Consider the following 24,320-nt stretch of genomic DNA (forward strand, 5'->3'; position numbering starts at 1 on the left):
ATTCTCTTTGGTCCTCAGATTTAAGAATCATAGAATTAAAAGTGAGAAGAAACCTTAAAGGTCATTTAGTGCAACACTACACAAAGATACTAAGGCCCAGTGAGATACTTAAGAACATTCAAGGCATCAAAGAAAGAAGTGAAACCCAGGTTCTAACTTCCAAGTCCAATGTCTTTTTCATTAACCCAGGTTCTAACTCCAAATCCAATGCTCCTTCTACTACAACCTACTATTTTGATTTTAGATCCAAATTAAGATGATATTCTTCCTTATGGACAGGTTGAAATAGTTCATGTTTATTTGTGAATAATTAAATTATTAATTTATAATAACTAATATCAATATCGTGTATAAGGATTCACCAGGAGATTTAGCCAGGAGAGGGACTTTCCACTTCCTTGTGCTCTTTTCTAAGCTTCTCATCCCCAACTCTATTCACCACAAATTAAACACAGTTAGAGACAGTTATAATAGAGGAAGCAGAGATAGAGCCAACTGTCTGAGTGGGTGGCAACGTTCCCAGTCTGCACTGTTTCTCCCCACAATACCCAAATATACTATCACTTCCTCATTTCATCCCACTAAAAAGTAATTGGTTTTCTAAAAATCTGAAAAACACCTTCCTTTTCAAGAGGGTAAATCACTGTACCACAAATTCCCTCCATTCCATCACTGCAACTGCTTCAATGATTCAATTCTAAGTTTCTTGATGGTATCTTTCTAAATTTGCATCCAATTTATTTATACTACTAAATAAATATTCATTATAATCTAGTTAAAATGAACAAATACTACCTTTCCAAGTATCAAGTCTGGAAGCCCTGATCTTTTCAGGAAAACAGCAGCATCAGAAGCCAATACTCTTCCAGTATTGCCTGTATCAACCTGAAATGTAAATACAAACCATAAGTTGATGACGACCACAAAGACAAAATTATCATCATTTTATCTGCCTTCCTCCCTGTGACTTGGGAACTGGCTTTTTCAAAAAGGGAACAGGAATCCTTTGACTAACAAAAGCCAAGAAATATATGGAGAGCCACAAGAGTAGAGTATCATCTCTACAGGACTGGCAATTTACCATTTTTTTTATCATACCCATTATACAAATGGGTACTTTTTTTTTTATCATACCCATTATACAAATGGGAAAACCGAAGCTCAGAGAAGTAAATTAATGGAGTCACACCATTAACATTTATCTTCTGACTCCAAGTCTTCTACAGGTACCATTCAAATTCTAATAAACGTAATAGTAATAGGAGAAAAGGGCAGCATTTCCTGGAGACGTCTTTTGACAAATGGGAATAGCTGTATATGTTATCTGTTTTTTTTCAAACATCTTTAAATCATTAACTTTTGTTTTTATACTTATTCTGAGAAACAGCAAGACTTAAAAAAAAAAAAATCAAAGCAGTATCAGCTCTAAACCCAGCAGTGATTCCATAATAAACTTAAGGAAACATTTTAAAAATTCTTAAGTTCCTAAAGCATATTAACAGAAACACATCATTTTAATTGATAGGGACTTTCCTTTAAAAAGAAAAACAGCTCAAAAAAATTATTCTCACTTCTGTAAAGATTTCCTAAAGTAAAATTCTGTTTGTAAAAGTGAAAAGTAAATTTTTTAAAAGTCATGGGAAAAGTAACATGATTCAAAGATATTTATGAGCCAGCTGTTTTTCCAATTTAGTTAAAAGATTAAGTTTGTTGTAAACATACACAAAGCATTCCAGACAGGCCAATCCCAGCAAAGACGCAAAAGAGAAATCCTTTAAGTGCTGGAACATGGGATAAATCAGGCACTCAGCAAAAAAGAAAACATTGCCCAATCCAGATTTGGGGTAACAAGGAAGTACAAAAAGGGTTGAGAAACCTGCCTCTAAAAATCTCCAAAACTCCTTCTTCTTTGCCTACTCCCTGACTGGGCGGGTTGGGGTGGGGGGACATCTGTCCCTAGCATGACCTAAACAGAGAGACCATCAAAGGAAACACTGATCAAACTCTCATGAAATATTTATGTATCATATTCCAATTTTACTATCTTCCATTCTTTTGGTTACTATAATAAATTAAACACAGCCATTTAGTCTCTGTCATGTACAGGAGCTTCTGTTGTACTCTGACACTTGCCCAAAGGCTCTGCCATAAGCTACAGGCTAGAATCTGTGTCTTCATCAAAGACAAAGAAAGACAGTTTCAGAGCCTATTGGAAAAAACTATCCCAGGTAATCTGAATTATTAACACTTCAAAACATAGACTTTTGGATAATGACTTCTGAGCTACATCACTTTAGACAACTCTCAGACTATACCAGTGAACTATGTCAGAGTATCTGGGACTATGCAGTCTAGAAGCAGTTTTATTTCATGAAAGCAGACTCCTGACCCAAGATTCAGGGGATGAAGAATTAATTACACAAGACTGAATGAACTATTGAGGAATATTTAATTATGGTTATTAACTTGGAATACTATTGGTATTATTTTTAATATCCTGTTTTTTAACGGATATGTAGAAAAGACCTTTCTTTTTTTCTCATGTTACCCTCAATTTAGTAGGCTCTGCTTTTATAAACTGAATGAAATAGCTTTCAATGGTATCTGATTTTCACTGACCCTTCAGAACTCAAAACAAATCTTTCAATGGAATGTCCTTATTTTTTTGGCAATATAGTTATTAACAGGTTAAATATTTTTTCTCCTTTTTTATCAGGATACAGTTGAGTAAATAAATTGCACAAAATAAGGCCTATCTGAGAATAGTTATCTTTTATTCAGAAAGAAAAGGCCACAATTAAGAAAAAAAGACTGACTTATGCAGAGACAATGTCTAGAAAGCCCTCCTAAGAAAACTGGCCTGCAACCTGGCTTATAAGGTCCCTGTCTCAGAGATAGTAAAAAGCAAGGTCACTTAGCAGGCTAGGAACCTTAGCAGATATGGAAAACCTCAAGATGAGATAAATTCATTCAAATTCATATGTACTGCAGATGAAATATGGGAGAAAGAATTTCAAGGTTTGGGTCCTAGTCTCAAGATAGAGGAAAAATAGCAAAGGCTTTAAAAAGTACAATCCAAATTCTTTAGAAATTTCAGGCAGAAATTAATTCTCCAGGCTCAGAAGATGTTAAATAGTGAGTGTATGTCTGGAGATTTGCAAGTCATACCCAAGGAGACTTATACTGGTTCATTAATAAACTTGCTGTAATTATGTAAATAGCCAGGCCAAATTATAGCCTTTTCTGTGATCATAATCACAGGTGAGGAGATTGTTAGGAAAACGATCCAGTATTTGGAAATGGGCAAATGAGACTGTCTACACCCTCAAGAGATTTGATGTATGCACCCCTGATTGACTTTCATTGACTAGGCTCTTTTACACTATGGAGGAGTAGAAGTTAAATTACAGAAAACTGATAGCAATGCAATGATCCCTGTCCATACCAATAAATGAATTTTATCTGGTGGAGAATATAAATCTCTACAACTCATATTCTCATTTTCACATCTTACTGGTTCTTCCAGTAATTAATTGAGGTAAATAAAACTCTTGACACATGTTCGTTTCATATTTGTATGAGAATCATAGTTTTAACTTTGTGAAAATTAAACTTAAAAAGTCTTTCTTTACAAGATTTTATTCATTTATTTGAGAGAGCGAGCATGCGTGCAAGAGAAAGACCGCAAGAGGGGAGGTGCACAGGGGGAGAGAGAGGGACAAGCAGACTCCACTCTGAGCACAAAGCCCCACGAGGTGGGGGGGAGAGCTTGATCCCACAATCCTGAGATTATGACCTGAGACGAAGTCAAGAGTCAGCCGCTTAACAAACTGAGCCCCCCAGGTGCCCCTAAACTTTAGTAAGTCTTAAAAACAACAGATAAGTCATTTCTATTTGGCTTNAAATCAAGAGTCAGCCGCTTAACAAACTGAGCCCCCCAGGTGCCCCTAAACTTTAGTAAGTCTTAAAAACAACAGATAAGTCATTTCTATTTGGCTTAAAATTAATTTGGATATTTATATCTAGATTAATATATCTAATGTTACATGGATTTTATAACATCTAATGGTATACATTATATGGATAAATAGACATTTAAGACAATTAAATGTTTGGGCGTAATTATCTCTTTCCTTCATTTTTCTGACAGCTTGTCAAAAGCATTAAGCACTCAAAGTAGGAGGTTAAAGCACAAGAAATTGAAAACAAGACACATCAAATGTGTTCAGATAGCTGGTAATCTGCAAATATACCATCAAGAGTTGAAAGCATTTTTATGTTCAATCTAAGATAACAAAGAAACAAAAATCTTACCTGTCTGTAGTATTTCTCATATACAGGATTCCCACTTGATAACTAAAATAAATAAGTAATTAGACATTAAATGCTATTCAATAATCTGCATTAGTGTATTTGCATTCTTTCAACAGATAACTGAGAAACAAAGATGAGTAAGAGTAAAATATCCTTGATTTCAAAAAGTTTGGTTTAGTTTCTTTTGAAGGGGAAGGGAAAGTGAATAAAGGCAGCTATGGATTATTAAGAATCAAGCAGACAAAACAACACAAGAATTTTAAAATTATTTTTGATACCAAAACTTCTTTTCCTCATGGAAAATTTTACCAAGAATCCCAACATGTAACAAATTAGGGGTGAAAAGCTTTGATTAAAAGACAGCTGAAAGGCCCAAAGCCTTCAGCATTCATCTTCTACCCAAGTGTCCAAGGTCCCTATGAATACAATTCAAAAACCATTTTGATAAAATATTCAAGTAAATACATAAACTGATATACAAAAAGATATTTATATCGTCAGACCTGAAAAGCTTGTAGGCAAGGAGTGCCATTCAATTCATACCATAATTCAAAGGGTTCTCTGGTCAGCTAATAAACAGATTTACCATCTCACCTGAAATGTAGCTTAGGAGTATAGTATCAGTGACTGAGGGTTCAAGTTCACCTGGACATAAATGTGTAAGAGTGTTCTAGAACTAGGAAGGGAGTCCAAGAAGGCTTCATGGAAATGACATCAGTGCAGGAATTTGAAGTCTGGAGGGGAAGGGGAGAAGGTGACTCTATATGGAGGTAAGAGCATGCACAAAACAGGCAATCAACAGAAAGCTCAGTTATGTTTGAAAAGAATAATAAGGAGTTCTGAATGGTGACAGAATTGGAGATAAAATTTTGATGTTTTGTAGAAGACAACTTAAGAAGGGATTCAGGTGCCAGGCAAAAGTAATGAAAATGAGAATGGACAAAGGGGACAGATTCAAGAGTTATTAACATAGTATTAGGTCTAGGTGGTTATTTGTGAAGAGGGAAAATAAGATGGAAAGTAGAAGGCTACTTAGGAAATAATTTTAATGGGCCCAATAGAGGACCTGAACACAGGCAATGGCAGAAAAGAAGGGTATGGTCTGAATAAATGTTTGTAAGATAGATTTGACAGGACTTAAGTAGATGAGGGGGCAAGAGACGCTTAGATAGAAATGCAAAGATAAACAGGAAAAAAATCTTAAAGCATCAAGGTTGGGCCTATAGCCTTAATGGGTATAAAACTGGATNAAATGTTTGTAAGATAGATTTGACAGGACTTAAGTAGATGAGGGGGCAAGAGACGCTTAGATAGAAATACAAAGATAAACAGGAAAAAAATCTTAAAGCATCAAGGTTGGGCCTATAGCCTTAATGGGTATAAAACTGGATTAAGAAATCAACATTCAGGACACTTGGGTGGCTCAGTCGGTAAGCATCTTTGGCTTAGGTCATGATTTCAGGATCCTGGGATTGAGCCCTGCATCAGGCTCCCTGCTCAGCGGAGGGTTGGCTTCTCTCTCTCCCTCTCTGCCACCCCCCCCACGCTCAGCCTCTCTCTCTCTCTCTCAAATAAATAAATAAATAAATATTTTTAAAGATTTTATTTATTTGAAAGAGAGAGAGAGAGAACAAGCAGGGGGAGTGGCAAGCAGAGGGAGAGGGAGAAGCACGCTCCTGCTGAGCAAGGAGCCCCATGCAGAGCTTGGGTCCTGGGATCACAACCTGGGCTGAAGGCAGCTGCTTAACCGACTGAGCCATCCAGGAACCCCAAATAAATAAAATCTTTAGAAAGAAAAGAAAAAAGAAAAGAGAAGAAAAGAAAAGAAAAGAAATCAACATTCATTGAGTGCCAACTGTGAGAACATATTATGCGAATAATCCTTGTGAGCCACATATTATCATTACAGTTTGCAAATGAAGAAACCTAGTGTGAGCTATAGTATCCTTATGAGCCACATAGTATCATTCCAGTTTGCAAATGAGGAAACCTAAGGTTAATTGTATGTGTCAATTTGGCTAGGCTAACCCAGTTGTTTGGTCAAACACCCATCTAGATGTTACTCTAAAGGTATTTTTTTAATGTCATTAGCATTTATATCAGTAGACTTGGAGTAATTGGGGGGGGGGCCTCATCCAACCGGTTGAAGGCCTTAAGAGAAAAGACTGAAGTACCCTGAGGAAGAAGGAATTTTGCCTCCAGAAAGCCTTTAGATTCAGAAGCAACATCAATTCTTCCCTGGGTCCCCAGCCTGCTGGCCTGCCCTACAGATTTAGGACTTGCCAGCACCCCCATAAGCCAATTCCTTAAAACCAGTCAGTCAATCAGTGTATGTGAATGTGTGTGTATGTGTATCCTGTTGGTCCTATTTCTCTGGAAAACCCTAACATACCTAGTCTCAGAGAGGTTATTTATCCAAGCTGTTAAATGGCAAAGCCCAGAGTTAAATGCAGGTCTATACCATTCCAAGTTCCATGCTCTTTTCATGATACCATGCTGCTTTCCACATGCCCTGGTTTGCTCAGGACAGTCTTAATTTACAATCTGTCGTCCCAGCATACCATTCAGTTTAGCATTTGTCTCAGACTTTGCATTTTCTTAAATGAACTATTATTACTAGTCACTATATTAAAATACATTAAAATAAACCACAATGGATTTAGTATACCTCTACCACATACATCTAACTTCTGGCCAAGGTATCAACTAGTAGTGTAAGTGCTTTATCCACTTGAACAAGTGATGAAATCTGAAAGAGAACTAGTGAATCTTTTCCTGATTCACCACAGATACAATATCACACCTTCTTTTCAACAACAGCATGCAGAAGACTCACTGAAAAGTATCCTCAGACACAAGCAACTTCAGACAGCTAACTTGTGAGGTAGTGGAAGAAGTATTTGACACTGGTACTGGAATGAAAAGAAATTACAGAAAGCCTACAATTTTACAGCATCTAAATTTAGTGGAAAATGTAAAATAATCATAAAGAGGGACAACTTTTATGACAAGATTTGTCTTATAAAAATACTTGTCAAAATATCTGTCAAAAATATTTGCCTTAACAGAGGCCAAAAAAAAAAAAAAAAAACCAAACCTGTAAAAATATTGGGGCTGACAAATTTATAATTTTCAGTAACAAAAAAATAAGAATTAAGAATATTCTCCATTTAGCAAATTTTTTCCTGAGCTAACCGGGTACATCACAACAGAGTATATTAGCAATTAAAAATGTTACTGGTTACAGAGAATAAGCCAACTACAAACCATAATATGTAACTCTGAAAACTACAACAATTTCATGAAAAAATTTAAATTACTTAAACTATACTGAAAAATACACTGTTCAGAAAATTATTAATGACACAATATTAGAGACAGGAATGGCTAAGAAACTGATAGAAAACAAGATACCAAGGGGTGCCTGGGTGGCACAGCGGTTAAGCGTCTGCCTTTGGCTCAGGGCGTGATCCTGGCGTTGTGGGATCGAGCCCCACATCAGGCTCCTCTGCTATGAGCCTGCTTCTTCCTCTCCCACTCCCCCTGCTTGTGTTCCCTCTCTTGCTGGCTGTCTCTATCTCTGTCGAATAAATAAATAAAATCTTTAAAAAAAAAAGAAAGAAAGAAAGAAAACAAGATACCAAAAATAATTATTCTGTATGTGTTAATATTGTGATAATCAATAAAAAGACTTAATTTTGTTATAGTACAAATGTTTTAGTGAATTTTATTTTTGGAAATCGTGTTTGACTAGAACTACTATATTGATCTACCAATGTAATGAAATCATTTTGATGGCCAAAAAAATATATTTCAAAAAACTTCAGGAATTTTAAATATTTATAAGTATCCCTTTCATCCTCAAAAATGTCCAGGTTGAGTGAAAAATTACATACCCATCCTACTTACAGATAAGGGTGAAGATATTTTGCTAGAGGAAGCAAATAAAACAAATACCATTAATAATGAAGAATTAATTTTTAAAGATGATTCAGTTAAATTTTTAGGAGCCAGGGCAAGGGGAGAATTCTGAGCTCCAAACTGTACTTTATTAATCCTCACAATACAGACTCATTGGTTACTACATAAACACATTTGAGAAGGCATTAGCTCACTGAAGTGTTCTAAAGTACACCCTGTGCTGATTAGTATACTAATACGATACAGCTAAGTGAGAATGGAAAAAGCCATCCAAATTGCCAATTCACTCATCAAGCAAAAAAACAAAAAACAAAGTGTTTTCGGCTTGTCTCAGTAAAAAAAAATTTTTTCTGAAATACAATCATTTTAGATCAAAAAGAAATCACAGATATACAACACACACAATGAATGCAGAGAAAAAAATTTGAAAGGCATAGCTAAAATGGTAATAGTGATTATCTCTGAATATTGGGATTATAAATTATTTTTACATTCTTCATTATACTATTCTGTATTCTCTGAAAATTTTTTATAAGAAGCATTTCCTATTTTTTTAAAGATTTTATTTATTCATTTGAGAGAGTCAGAGACAGAGCACAAGCAGGGGGTTAGGCAGAGGGAGAAGGAGAAGCAGACTCCCTGCTGAGCTGGGAGCAGGGACCCGGGACCAGTGGGGCTTGATCCCAGGACCTGGGGATCATGACTTGAGCTGAAGGAAGATGCTTAACCATCAGGCACCCCAAGCATTTACTATTTTTATAATTAAAATAAAACAATAAAGCTATTTTCAATTTGAGGAAAAGTATAGAAATCCCCTAATTTGAAATCAGTACTTGAAACTGCCTATGAATTTTTAGCATCTAAATTAATTTCTAAAGGAAAACTTTTAAACTAAAGGTGTCAAGCTATATGCAAAAGAATGAAACTTGACCACTCTCTCACACCATACACAAAGATAAACTCCAAAAGGGTGAAAGACCTCAATGTGAGACAGGAATCCATCAAAATCAGAGGAGAACATAGGCTGCAAACTCTTTGACATCGGACACAGCAACTTCTTTCATGACACATCTCCAAAGGCAAGAGAAACAAAAGAAAAAATAAACTTGTGGGACTTCATCAAGATAAAAAGCTTTGCACAGCCAAGGAAACAGTCAAAAAAAACCTAAGAGGCAGCCCACAGAATGGGAGAATATATTTGCAAATGACACTACAGGTAAAAGACTGGTATCCAATATCTACAAAGAACTTCTCAAACTCAATACACGAGAAACAAATAATCAAACAAAAAATGGGCAGAAGATGTGAACAGACACTTTTCCAATGACGACATACAAATGGCTAACACACACATGAAAAAATGTTCAGTCATTAGCCATCAGGGAAATTCAAATCAAATCCACACTGAGATACCACCTTACGCCAGTTAGAACGGCAAAAACTGACAAGGCAAGAAACAACAAATGTTGGAGAGGATGTGGAGAAAGGGGATCCCTCCTACACTGTTGGTGGGAATGCAAGTTGGTACAGTCACTTTGGAAAACAGTGCNCGACATACAAATGGCTAACACACACATGAAAAAATGTTCAGTCATTAGCCATCAGGGAAATTCAAATCAAATCCACACTGAGATACCACCTTACGCCAGTTAGAACGGCAAAAACTGACAAGGCAAGAAACAACAAATGTTGGAGAGGATGTGGAGAAAGGGGATCCCTCCTACACTGTTGGTGGGAATGCAAGTTGGTACAGTCACTTTGGAAAACAGTGTGGAGGTCCCTTAAAAAGTTAAAAATAGAGCTACCCTATGATCCAGCAATTGTACTACTGGGTATTTACCCCAAAGATACACACGTAGTGAAGGGCCATATGCACCCCAATGTTCATAGCAGCATTGTCCACAATAGCCAAATTGTGGAAGGAGCCGAGGTGCCCTTCAACAGATGACTGGATTAAGAAGATGTGGTCCATATATACAATGGAATATTACTCAGCCATCAGAAAGAACGATTACCCAACATTTGCAGCAACATGGATGGGACTGGAGGAGATTATGCTAAGTGAAATAAGTCAAGCAGAGAAAGACAATGATCATACGGTTTCACTCATTTATGGAACATAAGAAATAGCAGGGAGATCAGTAGGAGAAGGAAGGGAAGAATGAAGGGGGGGTAAACAGAAGGGGGAATGAACCATGAGAGACTATGAACTCTGGGAAACAAACTAAGGGCTTCAGAGGGGAGGGGGGTGGGGGACTGAGATAGGCCGGTGATGGGTATTAAGGAGGGCATGTATTGCATGGTGCACTGGGTGTTATATGCAAATAATGAATCATGGAACATTACATCAAAAACTAAGGATGTACGTATGGTGACTAACATAACATAATAAAAAATTANAACAAACAAACAAAAAAACCTAAAGGTGTCAAAATAAAAATCTGACCTTTTAAAGTTCTAACATTATTATTATTTAAAAGCAATTATTTACTGACCAGCTATAAAATAAACTCTAGCTGCCATAAAATAAAATACTCATAAATGTAAGAATTCCCTCTAAAGAGTCAATAGCTGTTTATTACTACTCTGAAAAAATGTTAAGTGCTTATAAATAATAGATATTAGAAAGCAAATACAGTTTTGTAAAAAAAAAAATACTCAAACTCAGATAGGCCTAGATTCAAAGTCCATTCCACTACTTCCTAGATGATCTTGAACAATTTATTTGACTTCTTTAAAAAGCCTGTCTCCATAGGGCACCTGGGTGGCTCAGTTGGTTAAGTGCCTGACTTGGCTCAGGTCTTGATCTCAGGGTCCTGGAATAAAGCCCCACTTGGGCCACACGGAGCCTCCACTCAGCAGGGAGTCTGCTTGTCCCTCTGCCCTTCCCCGTTTGTGCTCTTTCTCTCTCTCTCAAATAAATTTTAAAAAATAAAATAAAAAGACTGTCTCCTTATCTATAAAGTTAGTAACATCTATTTCTCATAGGTCTTGTATGAATTACATTAATTGAAATAAAGAGATGGCTACTTGTTTCCTAATATCCTTTACTACTCTTCTTTCTTTAGGAACAGTACCCCTAAACTTTACCTGGACATGAGGACACCTAGCTAAAGCTAGCCNCATTAATTGAAATAAAGAGATGGCTACTTGTTTCCTAATATCCTTTCTACTCTTCTTTCTTTAGGAACAGTACCCCTAAACTTTACCTGGACATGAGGACACCTAGCTAAAGCTAGCCCCTCTTATATTCCCAGTTCTCCTCAATGGAATAAGAAAGGAAATAATGTGTGCAACTCCAGGTTTATGCACTTACACGGAATGTCTACTACCTCCTAGGCCTTCTTCCAGTTTGCCAGAATGCAGATATGATAGAATATGGAGCAGCCGTCCAGACTGAGAGGTGGAAAACATGGTTGAGAATAAAAGAAAGACATGAGAAAAAGGGCCTGCGTCCCGGACACTATCATGAAGACGCCATGATACGGCATCTCCCTAATACTTAAGGGAGATAAACTCTCTCTTGTTCAAGCCACTGTGATTCTGGCTTGAACCGATATCCTAAGGAATGTGACAAAGAAAAAAAAAGGGAGCTGCTATTTTTATTAAGAAAAAAATCATTTAAAGTATAATAAACTTCAGTAAGAAAAAAGTTATTACAAAAGCACTGCACACTATACCATCCTAAGGGAGGCTGCTGTAATTCTCAATCATTTATTCTCTTCTTATCAAAGTATTAAATCTCTGCCATTGGCATGTGACTTGTAGTGCCTCTCTGTGGCAAGTACAACTCTATTAGTTGGCTTGGCCATGTGCCTTAACTTTGGCCAGTGAAATAGGAGAAATTTCTAGTTCCAAGTAGAAGTTTTAAGAGCTATTGTGTGTTTCCACTAACTCTTACTCTTTTCTCTCTACCATGAGAACAGTATGTCATAAATAGGGGGTGCTCCTTCAGTCTGGATCCCTAAATGAAAAAGAATCACGGAGTAGAACCATAGCTGATTACCAGGGAATGTGAGCAATAATTAAATATTGCTTCGTATGGAATTTTTAGTTTCATTTTTGGGGGTTTGTGGGGGGTGGATGCTACATCACAGGACTTCGAGAGACTATGATTCTATAAGTGCACAACAGGAACTGAAACTTTAGGGTTAAGCTTATTGTAAATGGTTATAGTACAATGTGGGGAAAAAAAGGTAAAAGTAAAGAGACAACCTGTAAAACATGACGCTTATCTTTTTTCTGTTAATCATAAGGTCATACGATAAAGAATAACCAGTGAATAACATGATAAAGAATAACCAGTGTATAAATTAATAAAAGGAAGAGGGGAGTAGATATGAATGTAAAGGAGTAACATGAAAAATCTTTGTGGTGGAACATTTATCTTAATTGCTGTTAGTTACATGAATCCTGATAAAACCACATATGCATAGAATTGCATACATACAAACACACACACAAATATCTATAAAACTGATGACATTTGAATAAGGCCTGTGAATTGTGCCAATGTCAATTTTCTGGTTTTGCTATTGTACTATAGTTACATGAGGTATTACAATTAGGGACAACTGGGTAAAGGGTATATGGCACCTCGCTGTAGTACTTTTTGCAACTTCCCATGAAAAGGTGGTGTTGAAGACCATTACGAAGTAGAGAGGTAGCAATCCAGACAGGAAGAACGCCGCATATAAAGGCAAGCAGATACAGAAGTCTAGGCAATGAAAAGGAGACAATGGAATAGATTTTATTTTTCCAAATAACCCACCCAAAATCTTTTCTGGTTTTGCTCTCTCTAAAAATTTAAGAAAATGAGTAACAATTCAGTACTAGCAGACATAAAAAAAATAAGTGTTATAAAAAAAGATAAACGTCATAATGCACACAATTCCAGGTAATTTGCCATACAAGTATTTTTGACATATTAACACACAAAACTTCAGCTACTTAGAATACAGCCTTCTAATACTCCATTTTCAAGAGAACCAAGGAACCGGAAGGGGAATTAGCCCTGACATATTTCAATTACTCCATCACAACCACGACCACCAACTCCTTTAATAATAGAACAGCAGCTCCAAAGGCCAAAGTAACAAAGTAACACAACCAGAAGAGCCTATGCATTTATACACATACGTTTACTTAATGTGAATGGCTTGCAAAATAGGAGACTAAAGCCTTCTGACAGTCTTGTGATGTCTAAGACTTGTGTATTTCACAATACAAAGGAAAACAGGATAAAAACGAATAGTAAACAGAAGACAAGAATGCAAAAATAAAAAGGAGCAATCCAAACTGACAAAGGAAACAGCAATCTTAAGATGTCTGAAGACTCAAAAGAATGTCAATAATAATGAAACTTTAGAAAGGAAAACAACCCTTAAGCTGAGTAAAGGATGCAGAAAAGCAAGTCATGTGAGCAGTCCTCACCTTTAAAGCTGCCGAGGAGCTCAAGGAAACAAGCACCAGCCACTTACTTAGAGAATGCACAATATTAACCCTCAGCTCTAGGAGTCACAACTCATTTAATAATTTAATAAACATGTACCAGATGCCCTCTAGGGACAGAGCAATACGTTTACGTATCTGGGGTTACAAAAATCATACAAGGCTCCTGCCTCCAAAACAGCTTATATTCTACTTAAAGTTGCAATGTTCCACTCTGTAAACATGCTAACATCTCATGTTTGTCCCATAACAAACCATTATAAATTGGTAACATAACAGGCAAAAACCTAGGAATACTCCAAGAACAGTATTGTAAAGAAAGCTTCCAAAATCTAGATCTAAGAATGTATTTGCTTTGGAGATTATCAGAAATGAAAGGTAAAGTTACTTTAAGTAGACAAAAGGACTTCAAAAGATGACACAGCTGTATCCTACTGAAAAACAGACCATATCAGCAGCTCAGACCAATAATGAACCAGCTTTTGTTAAATCCAGTTCAACCTGATCAAAAATCTAAGTGGCAGAGTGACAAAGAATGAATACAAAGAGTAGCTCTGGTCTCTCATCACAAGACAGTAAGCCCTATACATGCCAGTCTAGACAGCCCAAAATAGAGATCACTGGAAGAAGCATTATCTTTAAGTGTTAATAATATATGAATTTATAAAAATTCAAATAAGGAAGAAATCAAACAAAATAACTATCTCATTTGTATAGCACTTTACCTTTTACAGAGGACATTAACAACCTCACCTCTCAGATACTTTTCCTACACTAACCCAATGATCACATCAATTCCCCTTATTCAATACCACGCTTATGCTGATAACTATCAAACTGATATCTTTTTCAGACCCCTTCTCTGAACTCCAAACTTTTATATTAACACCTCCACTTGGATATCTCCTAAACATCTGACAGACTTATATTTTTTTCTCTAAAAACCCATTCCTCCCCCACCTAAGCTGCACAAGCCAAATACCTGAGTCTGCCTACCCCTCACTCTGTTTTCAATCCATCAGCAAGTCCTATCAACTCTAATTCCAAAACATACTTAGAACTTATCCACCTCTCTCCATATCTCAGTCTGTATCTTGTCTTTACTACTGTAATAAACTTTTATCTACCCTCTCTGCTCTTATTCTTGCTTCTCCATATGGACTGTAGAGTAGTCCTATAAAAATATAAATCAGGACAATAATATTCACCTGTTTAAAACCCTCGATGCCTTCTCATTTGACAAAAAATAAAATCCAAACTTTTTTGCCATGGCTTGGTATCCCTGCATGATCCAGCCTCTGTTCACCTCTCCAGCCTCACTTAGGGCCACTAACTTCACTTTGATATTTCAGTTCTTCCAAAATAGCAAATTCGGTCCCAACTCACAGCCTTTGCAGGTGTCATTCTCTCTTCCTGAAAAGCACAGTTGGTATCTTCATTTTCTTTAGGACTTAGCTTAAATGTTACCCACTCCAAGACTTTTGGATCATCATAAAGTAGGTCCTCTTTTATTTTCTACCTCAGCCTTGCTTGTTCCTTCAGAGACCTTAATACAACTTGTTTTAATTTTGTCTGTGTGGGGGTTTTGTTTTGTTTTGTTTTGTTTTTTGGGTGGTTTGTGTGTGTGTGTGTGTGTGTGTGTGTGTGTGTGTGTGGCCCTCATTATAAGATGAGCTCCATGAGTGCAGAAGCCCATATCTATCTTGTTCACCACCATATCCCCAATACCTAGCACAGTATCTACATATGGAAACCCTCAAAAAATACTAGTTGAATGAATGATTATTAATGAAATTCCTTCTTGCAGTAAGTTCTCAAATATTGCTGTGAGGATAAATCCACTTATTCAACATTTATTGACAACATACTACTTCCCAAAGACTGAGCTAGGCACAGTGATACACAGTCCCTGCTTTCAAGGAGTTTGTCCTCTAGTACAGAGAGAAAGAAAAAAGTAAGCAAGTTACTTTTTCCTCAGCCTCATCTGAGAACGTTCCCTCCATCTCCCAACATGAAATAACACCTGGTCGGTCCTCTCCTAAAGAGAAAGTCAGACATGTCTTTTCTCAGAATGTTACCTTACCCTGCTTTAAATGAAACTCAAACTCTTACCTCCCTTATAGCACTCTCAAATAGTCCAGTTTTAACATCCAGCCTATCTCAGGGTCCAGAAATGGGATTAAAATCCTCTTTGATTACCTCTGCAGCGTGTCCACATTATACTACTCAACTTTTTGTTTTAAAAACAAAACAAAAAATAAAAACAAAACAGTGGGTGATGGGCATTAAGTAGGGCACTTCTTGGGATGAATACTGGGTATTATATCTAAGTGATGAATCACTGAATTCTACTCCTGAAACCAATACTATACTATATGTCAATTAACTTGAATTTTAAAAAGGAGGGGGGGGAACCTGGGTGGCTCAGTCAGTTAAGCATGCGACTCATGATCTCAGCTCAGGTCTTGACCTCAGGGTTATGAGTTCAAACCCCATGTTGGGCTCTATGCTGGGTGTGGAGCCTACTTTACATACATACATACACACATAATCTACTCTCTTGAGGCTCTTACCTTTCAACAAAATTACTGTCTCCTCTTCCTTAACACTGGTATCTTTTAACTTGGTTTCTCTACCTCATTTAAGGCTTTGGCCAACTGACTCACTGTCTTCCTCTCTACTCTGAATCTCATCATCAATGGATTACTTCACCATAGACTTAAACAACCCATCCAACAACCTGGCTTCTTACTTCCTAGACCTCTTAACTCCAGTGGTCACTGCAAAGCATGGAGTTATACATATGGTATGGCCCAGTCACTCTCTTACTCCCATGGTAACATCCTTCCTGGCTCTTCTACCTTTACCTGCACCCGCTCTTCCTCTTAAATCACACTCTGAGCATTTTGTTCTCCAAACATAACAACTTCTTTCAAGTTATCATTTGACTCTGTAAGACCTCTTTATCCACAGACCCTTTCATTTTGACTTTGAAACAGCAGACCCTCTTTTACTATACTTTCCTTCCCATTCAGTTTAGATACAATGATGCACCTTTTCAATAATATTCTTGCCAATAACCTTAATTCTCTTACTCCTCTTGTCTTTTGGTCACACCAATAGAGCAAAATCCCAAACCTGTATGAACTCAACTACCCTCTTTTCTTTGAGGCTGCAACTGAGAAAGTCACTCAACAGGACAGACTATAAATTCAAGATCACTACATTGGTTTGCTACAGGTGCCATAAAAAAGTACCACAAACTAAGTGGCTTAGAATAACAGAAATTTACTGACAATCTGGAGGCCAGAAGTCCAAAATCAAGGTGTTGGGAGGGCCAAGCTCCCTCTCAAGGCTCTAGGAAAGGATCTGTTCCAGGCCTCTCTCCTACTTCTGGTAGTTTCTTGGCTTGTGGCAACATAACTCCAATGTTCACATGGCATTCTCCTTTTATGTCTGTGTCCAAATTTCTGCTTTTGATGAAGACATCAGTTGTACTGATTAGTGGCCCACCCTATTCCAGTATGACTTCATCTCAACTAATTACATCTACAATGACTCTATTTCCAAGCAAAGTCACATTTCAGGACTTCAACATATGAATTTGAGTGGGAGAGAGACACAATTCAACCCATAACAACGAGTAACCTCAATTCTTTCTGGCAAACCTACTCTCAACCCATTCTCCATAGCAACTATTTCAGGGAGAAGTATGAACTTTGGTTGGTCCAATCAGACAAAATCTCAGTTCTTTTGTGGGAGCTCTCAGAAAGGAGATTCTCTTTTCCACAGTACTAGTAGTTATAAACTGTATAAGCCTGAAGCTTTACAATCATCTTAGTGCTACAACGGAAAGCCTACCTGAGACTGGAGCCAAGATATGAAGAAAAAACTGAGGAGTAATATTGAGACCGTGATCTGAAGCCAGCTCTACTTTCAGACCTATCAACTACATATAAACATACTCCTTTTCTACTTAAGAACTGCAGTTTCCAATATCATTTGCATAAAAAGGTTCTGATATAGCAATAAAACTGGCTAAAAAGTGAATTTTATATACTTCTTTTTTTTTTTTAAGATTTTATTTATTTATTCGACAGAGATAGAGACAGCCAGCGAGATAGGGAACACAAGCAGGGGGAGTGGGAGAGGAAGAAGCAGGCTCATAGCAGAGGAGCGATGTGGGGCTCGATCCCACAACACCGGGATCACGCCCTGAGCCGAAGGCAGACGCTTAACCGCTATGCCACCCAGGTGCCCCGAATTTTATATACTTCTTGACTGGTTTTCAGAACAATACAGGTCAAAGAATAAAGCAACAGAAATCTTTGCTATTTCAATTCTTTTCATACTAGAGACCTCACATTTAAAAAAAATATCCACACAACCTTACTTTGTCCCAAGTATAATTTGAAATAAAAACCATTTCTTAAATAAACTTCTTAAACTGAACTAAGAAAACATACATCTTTGCATGTTTTTAGTTGTTTGTTCATTTCTAAAACAGCAAAGAATTTGGTAAAAAGAATTTTCATTATTATGATGACTTACAAAATGGGAGAGAGGGTAAACCCTCACAGTCTACCACTGACAGCCAGTTGGGTGGGATGATTAATAGCCCAGAACTAACAGATCTGGTTTGTAAAAGTTGGCCTATAGTAAACAAAGGCAAACAAACATGCTAAAGTTTAATAGAGACATAAGAGTAGCTCGTTCAGTAGCTTTGCACAAATAAAACAAAAAAAGATTCCACAATTAATGGTGTACCGGAGACCCAAAAGAATCAGCGATGAAATGCTGCTTTTTAAAAAGGCAAGTTAAGGGGCACCTGGCTGGCTGGCTCAGTAAGAAGAGCATGAGACTCTTGATCTCAGGGCCATGAGTTCGAGCCCCCTTGGGCATAAAGCCTACTTTAAAAAATAAATACATAAATAAAAAACAAAAAGGTAAGTTAAATCATAAAGTAAGAATTTAAATACACATTTTAAAATCATACATACACAGAGTGTATTACAGCTTCATAATAAGCAACATACATTAAATCCTTATTGAGTATTTCCTATACACCAAGTACTAGTCTTAAGCACTTTACACATTAAGCCTGTTTAACCTGACAAAGCACCTACTATTACATCCATTACAGATGAGGAAAATGATACATTAATAAACTGAGTGAATCAGAGTCAAATACCTATTTAAGCACTGGAAACAGTATTCAAATCCAAGAAGTCTGACTGTAAGACTTTTTGTTCGTAAATCATTCGTTTGCCTCTAATGTCAATGCTGTTACTTTCACCATTATCTTACTAGTCTTTATCAACAGTGTTGTTATTTTCATCATTATCTTACTTAGGGATTGTATCATTTGAACCTCCATAACACTCAGGTATTACCACATGTTCCAATTCTAAGGCACCTTTAGTTGCAAGGGCCACCTGTTTAACACAACTTAGTAAGAATATAAAGATATAATTTAAAAGAACTTTTTTATTATTAACCCCAAATTATATACATTGATCCACTTTTATTTCTCTAGTATTATATTCAAATAGTAAGTCAAAGCAATGTTTTCTAGTTTTCATTGTACAAGTCTTCTGCCCCCCTTGGTTAAATTTATTTCAAAGTATTTTACTCTTTTTGATGCTACTACAAATGAAACTGCTTTTTTTTCCTTAAAGATGTATTTATTTGAGAGAGAGAGCATGCCGGGGCACATGCTAGTGGGGGGAGGGGCAGAGGGAGAAGGAAAGAATCTCCAGCAGCCTCACCACTGAGCTCAGAGCCTGACTCAGGGCTCAACCTCAGGACCCAGTAGATCATGACCTGAGATGAAACCAAGAATTGGCCTCTCAACCAATTGAGCCACCCAGACAACCCCAAAATTGCTTTCTTTTTTTTCTTAAGATTCTATTTGGGGGCACCTGGGTGGCTCAGTCTGTAAAGCATCTGCCTTCAGCTCAGGTCATGAACCCAGAGTCCTGGGATTGAGCCCCACATCAGGCTCCCTGCTTAGTGGGGAGCCTGCTTCTCCCTCTCCTCCCTGCTTCTTCTCTCTCAAGCTATCTTTCTCTCTCTCTCTCTCTCCAATAAATAAATAATTTCTCCCTCTCCTCCCCACTCCTTCTCTCTCAAGCTATCTCTGTCTCTCTCTCTCCAATAAATATTTTTTAAAAATTTTTAAATAAAGATTTTATTTATTTATTGGAGAGAGAGAGAGACAGAGATAGTGAGAGAGAATAGGAGCAGGGAGGAGAGGGTGCCCAATGCAGGGCTTGATCCCAGGACCCTGGGATCATGACTTGAGCCAAAGGCAGATGCTTAACCAGCTGACCCACCCAGGCACCCCAACTTTCTTAATTTCCTTTGCAAACTGTTCATTGCTAGTAAAAATTGCATAAAAATACAACTTTTTTTTATGTGTGTTGATTCTGTATTCTACAACTTGCCAAATTTATTAGCTCTACTATTGTTTTTATGGAATCTTTAGAGTTTTCTACATATAAAAAATCATGTCAAACAGTATGAAGGGTCATCAAAAAATTAAAAATAGAACTACCATATGATCCATCAATCCCACTTCTTAGTGTTTATCCAAAAGAACTGAAATAGGTTCTCAAAGAGATATGTACTCCTATGTTCATTGCAACATTATTCACAATGGCCAAGAAGTAGAGAGAACCTAACTGTGTATAAACAAATGGATAAAGAAAATGTGGTATACATGGGATTTCATTGGTATGCGGAATTTAAGGAACAAAACAAGAAAGAAAAAAGCGAGAGAGAGAGAGAGAGAGAGAGAGACAGAGACAAACCAAGAAACAGACTCTTAACATGGAAAACAAACTGGTAGTTACCAGAGGAGAGGTGGATGCGCGATGGGTAAAATAGGTGAAAAGGATTAAGAGTACAATTATGATGAGCACTGAGAAAGTACAGAATTGCTGAAGCACTATATTGTACACCTGAAACTAATACAACACTGGATGTTAACAAAACTGAAATTAAAATAAAAAACTTAATAAAGAAAGAAAGAAAATATAGTACATATATGTAACAGAATATTGTTCAGCCATAAAAAAGATGGAAATTCTGTCCACGCTACAACATGAATGAAACTTGAAGACATTCTAAGGGAAATTAAGTAAGTCACAGAAGGACAAATACTGCATGACTCCGCTTATATAAAGTATTTAAAGTAGCGAAACTCATAGAAATAAGAAGCAGAATGGAAGCTGTCAGGGACTGGGGGAAGAGGAAAATGGGGATTTGCTGTTCAATGTGAACAGACTTTCAGTAATACAACATGAAAAGGTTCCAGAGATCTGCTGTACAACACTGTCCTTACAGTTAACAATACTGTACTATTCATTTAAAATTTTGTTAAGGAGGTAGACCTCATGTTATGTGTTATTTACCAGAATAAATTTTTTAAAAAATCATGTCATTGACAGAGATGATTTTATTTTTTCCAATTTGGATGCCTTTTATTGCTTTTTTTTTTTTTTTTTTTTGGCCTAACTGCTCTACCTAGAATTTCCAGTACTATGTTGAATTGTTGAATAGAAATGGTAAAAGTGGACATGTTCACCTTGCTCCTCATCTTAAGGAAAAAGCTTTCAGTCTTTCAACACTTAGTATGATGCTAGCTGTGGGTTTTTACATATGGCTTTTATCATGCTGAGGAAGTTCCCTTCCATTGCTACTTTATCGAGTATTTTCATCATGAAAGGGTGTTGAAGTTTGTCAAATGCTTTTACTGCATTATTTGAGATGATTATGTGGGGTTTTTTCCCCTTCATTCTATTAAGGTGGTATATTACATTGACTGATTTTCATATGATGAACTATCCCTGCAAGTGTTTCACTGTCTTTTCCTGGGAATAAATCCCCAAGCCAGGAAATAAAAAGAATCCTTTTGCAGCCAAATGACTGAACCTTTGACTGGAAAAATAATGTCAACTTACCTATACTATAAGGTGAAAAGATCTGTTGCTTTTCAATCCCTAGTTTAATAAAATGCTAGCAGGCTGTTATTGTCAGCCACACACATTCCGCCAATTTGTCATTTGGCCTATTTAGCACACTCCTCTCTTAAAATGCAAGCGTTGCTCTGGGGGTTGTCTACTGATCACTCATGCAGCCTCTGAAGAGAATTACCTACACCAGAAACTGTAATTGCTTAACCTCTAACTGGAAAGTACTAGGAATAAGAATTTCCACTGGAATTGGAGGAGAGGATAATTTTGGCACATGGGTACAAAGATAATATTCATCCAGTCCCAATTTCAAGTGTTCTGTATAATTATTGGACCATTCATTTCAATTTCTAATTGAGGAAATATAATAACTCCAGCTGGAGCACTTAACACGAACAGTTGACTAGATAAGGTATTGCTGAGGGAAAGCAGCTAGGAACGTTAAAGATATCCAAAATGATCTATTTTACTTAAAACTCCTAATTCAGGGTCTATTGGACTATTATACAAATATGCTTTATACTATATAGTCTGTGTGATTCAGTAGAAAACTCAATGCATTAACATACTAACATCTGTCATTTCCCATTTACACAACTGCTGATCTATTATGAGTCGTTGTACTAGGCACTCCTGATAGATGAACAAACAGGACAACTTCTTTGCCTCCCTGTCATTTAGCCTTAAGAGAGAAAAAGGAGAAAGAGAAATGGCTAAATACAAAAATGTATTTAATGCACTAAGCTGACTGCCAGACAAATAGGAAAGTATTCAAATAAGCTGTACTTACTGTCATTATTACCAGGCAGAAACAAAGTACAAAGAGAAACATACTGAGGAAATACAAAGTCGAAAATTCATGCATTTAGACATTTATTGTACATCTATATGCCTAGATACTGGGAATACTAAAATAAGTAAGAAACCATAGTCCCTGACATTGAAAACTCAAGTCTAGAGGGAAAAACAGACAATAACAATCCATTGTGATATGTGCAACAAGAGGGAGCAGACAGAGTTGCTACTGAATCAGAGATACCTAAGGGAAGCAGAAGAGGAAAAGTCAATAAAAGTCATGTCTGAATTATTTTATAACAAATAGAAAAAGCTGAGGAAGTCAGTTACAAGTGACATCTAAATTAAATCTTAAAGGAACCAGTCAAGCAACTGTAAAGAGCACTCCTATCTCAACAGCACTTGCTGTTTCATCTACCTGGAACATGTCCATACATATTCATATGGCGGGGAGCCTGGGTTGCTCAGTGGGTTAAGCGTCTGCCTTCAGCTCAGGTCATGATCTCACGGTCCTGGGATCAAGCCCCACATTGGGCTCAGTGGGGAATCTACTTCTCCTTCTCCCTCTCTCTCCCGCTAGTGCTCACTCTTTCTCTCTCCCTCTCACTCCCTCTCTCTCAAATAAATAAAATCTTAAAAAAAAAAAAAAGAAAAAAGATACTCATATGGCTCACTTCTTATTTCATTCAGATCTCTTATCAAATATAACTTCCTCAGAGGGGCCTTTCTAATCTCCCTATCCAAATTAGCTCCTGATGGCACCCTCTTCTCTTACCTCACTCTTGCTGTTTTCCCTAGCTCTTATCACAATTGGACATATTTATTATCTATGTTTCTGTTGGTCTCCTTCACCAGAAATATTAACCCATGGGGCCAATGACTGTCTGTCTTGTTTACTGTGTAAGTCACAGTGCGGACACCAGTGCTTCACATAGAGGAGGTACCCAGTATCTGTCAAGTGAGCAAAGCAAAGAGGAAGAAAAATTCAGGCACAGCAAGAAAAATGTAAAGAAATTTATGAAAAATGGGCCATGGCTGGGTCCTCTTGACCAATAATAATTGTAATAGCAAATATTTTTATTTATTAAGGACTTACTTATGGGCCAAGCACTATTCTCAGCACTCTACTTGTATTATCTCACCTAATCTTCACAATCTATAAAGTGGACAACCTTACTCACATTTTACAATAAGAAGACTGAAACATAAAATTAAACGACTCACCCAAATTCACATAGCTAGTAAATGGCAGAACTAGATTCTCAAGCCATGCAGTACAAGGCCAGAGCTCACTCTTTTAACCACTTGCCTAAAAGCATAGAAAACTGACAACCTACCTGGGTTGGTCTACATATGTTGAATGAATGAATGAATGAATGAAAGGAAGGAAGGAAGGAAGGAGAAAAATACCTCTACTAAAAACAGTCTTTGTGACTACTACATGCTTCATATACTTAAAACCCTGCATGTTACTCATTAGTAGCATTAGTAGTTTTCTCAAAATATGAACTACATTTATCATGCAAAAGATTAAGTAAATCCCCCACCCCCAAGTTTCTGATTCTGATTCAAAGCAGGACTGAGTAAAGTCTAAGAATTTGCATTTCTTTTTTTTTTTTTAAAGATTTTATTTCTTTATTCGACAGAGAGAGAGACAGCCAGCGAGAGAGGGAACACAAGCAGGGGGAGTGCGAGAGGAAGAAGCAGGCTCATAGTGGAGGAGCCCGATGTGGGGCTCGATCCCGTAATGCCGGGATCACGCCCTGAGCCGAAGGCAGACGCTTTAACCGCTATGCCACCCAGGCGCCCCAAAATTTGCATTTCTAAGTTCTCAGGTAATGCTGATATACAAGCTCACTCTCA

General features: G+C 37.1%; 1 protein-coding gene across 1 annotated transcript in view; it reads right to left on the minus strand.

Moving 5' to 3' along the window:
* EPS15 (epidermal growth factor receptor pathway substrate 15) overlaps nucleotides 1-24,320 on the minus strand; it is a 137,864-nt gene that overhangs the window by 99,591 nt on the left and 13,953 nt on the right. The window contains exons 2-3 of the mRNA XM_034652457.1: nucleotides 4,315-4,356; nucleotides 796-885 (exon numbers count right to left, since the gene is read on the minus strand). Of these exons, the coding sequence (XP_034508348.1) occupies nucleotides 796-885; nucleotides 4,315-4,356 (132 nt within the window). The remainder of the gene's footprint in view (nucleotides 1-795; nucleotides 886-4,314; nucleotides 4,357-24,320) is intronic.

Source organism: Ailuropoda melanoleuca, chromosome 2 (genome assembly GCF_002007445.2).
Source record: "Ailuropoda melanoleuca isolate Jingjing chromosome 2, ASM200744v2, whole genome shotgun sequence".
NCBI lineage: Eukaryota > Metazoa > Chordata > Mammalia > Carnivora > Ursidae > Ailuropoda > Ailuropoda melanoleuca.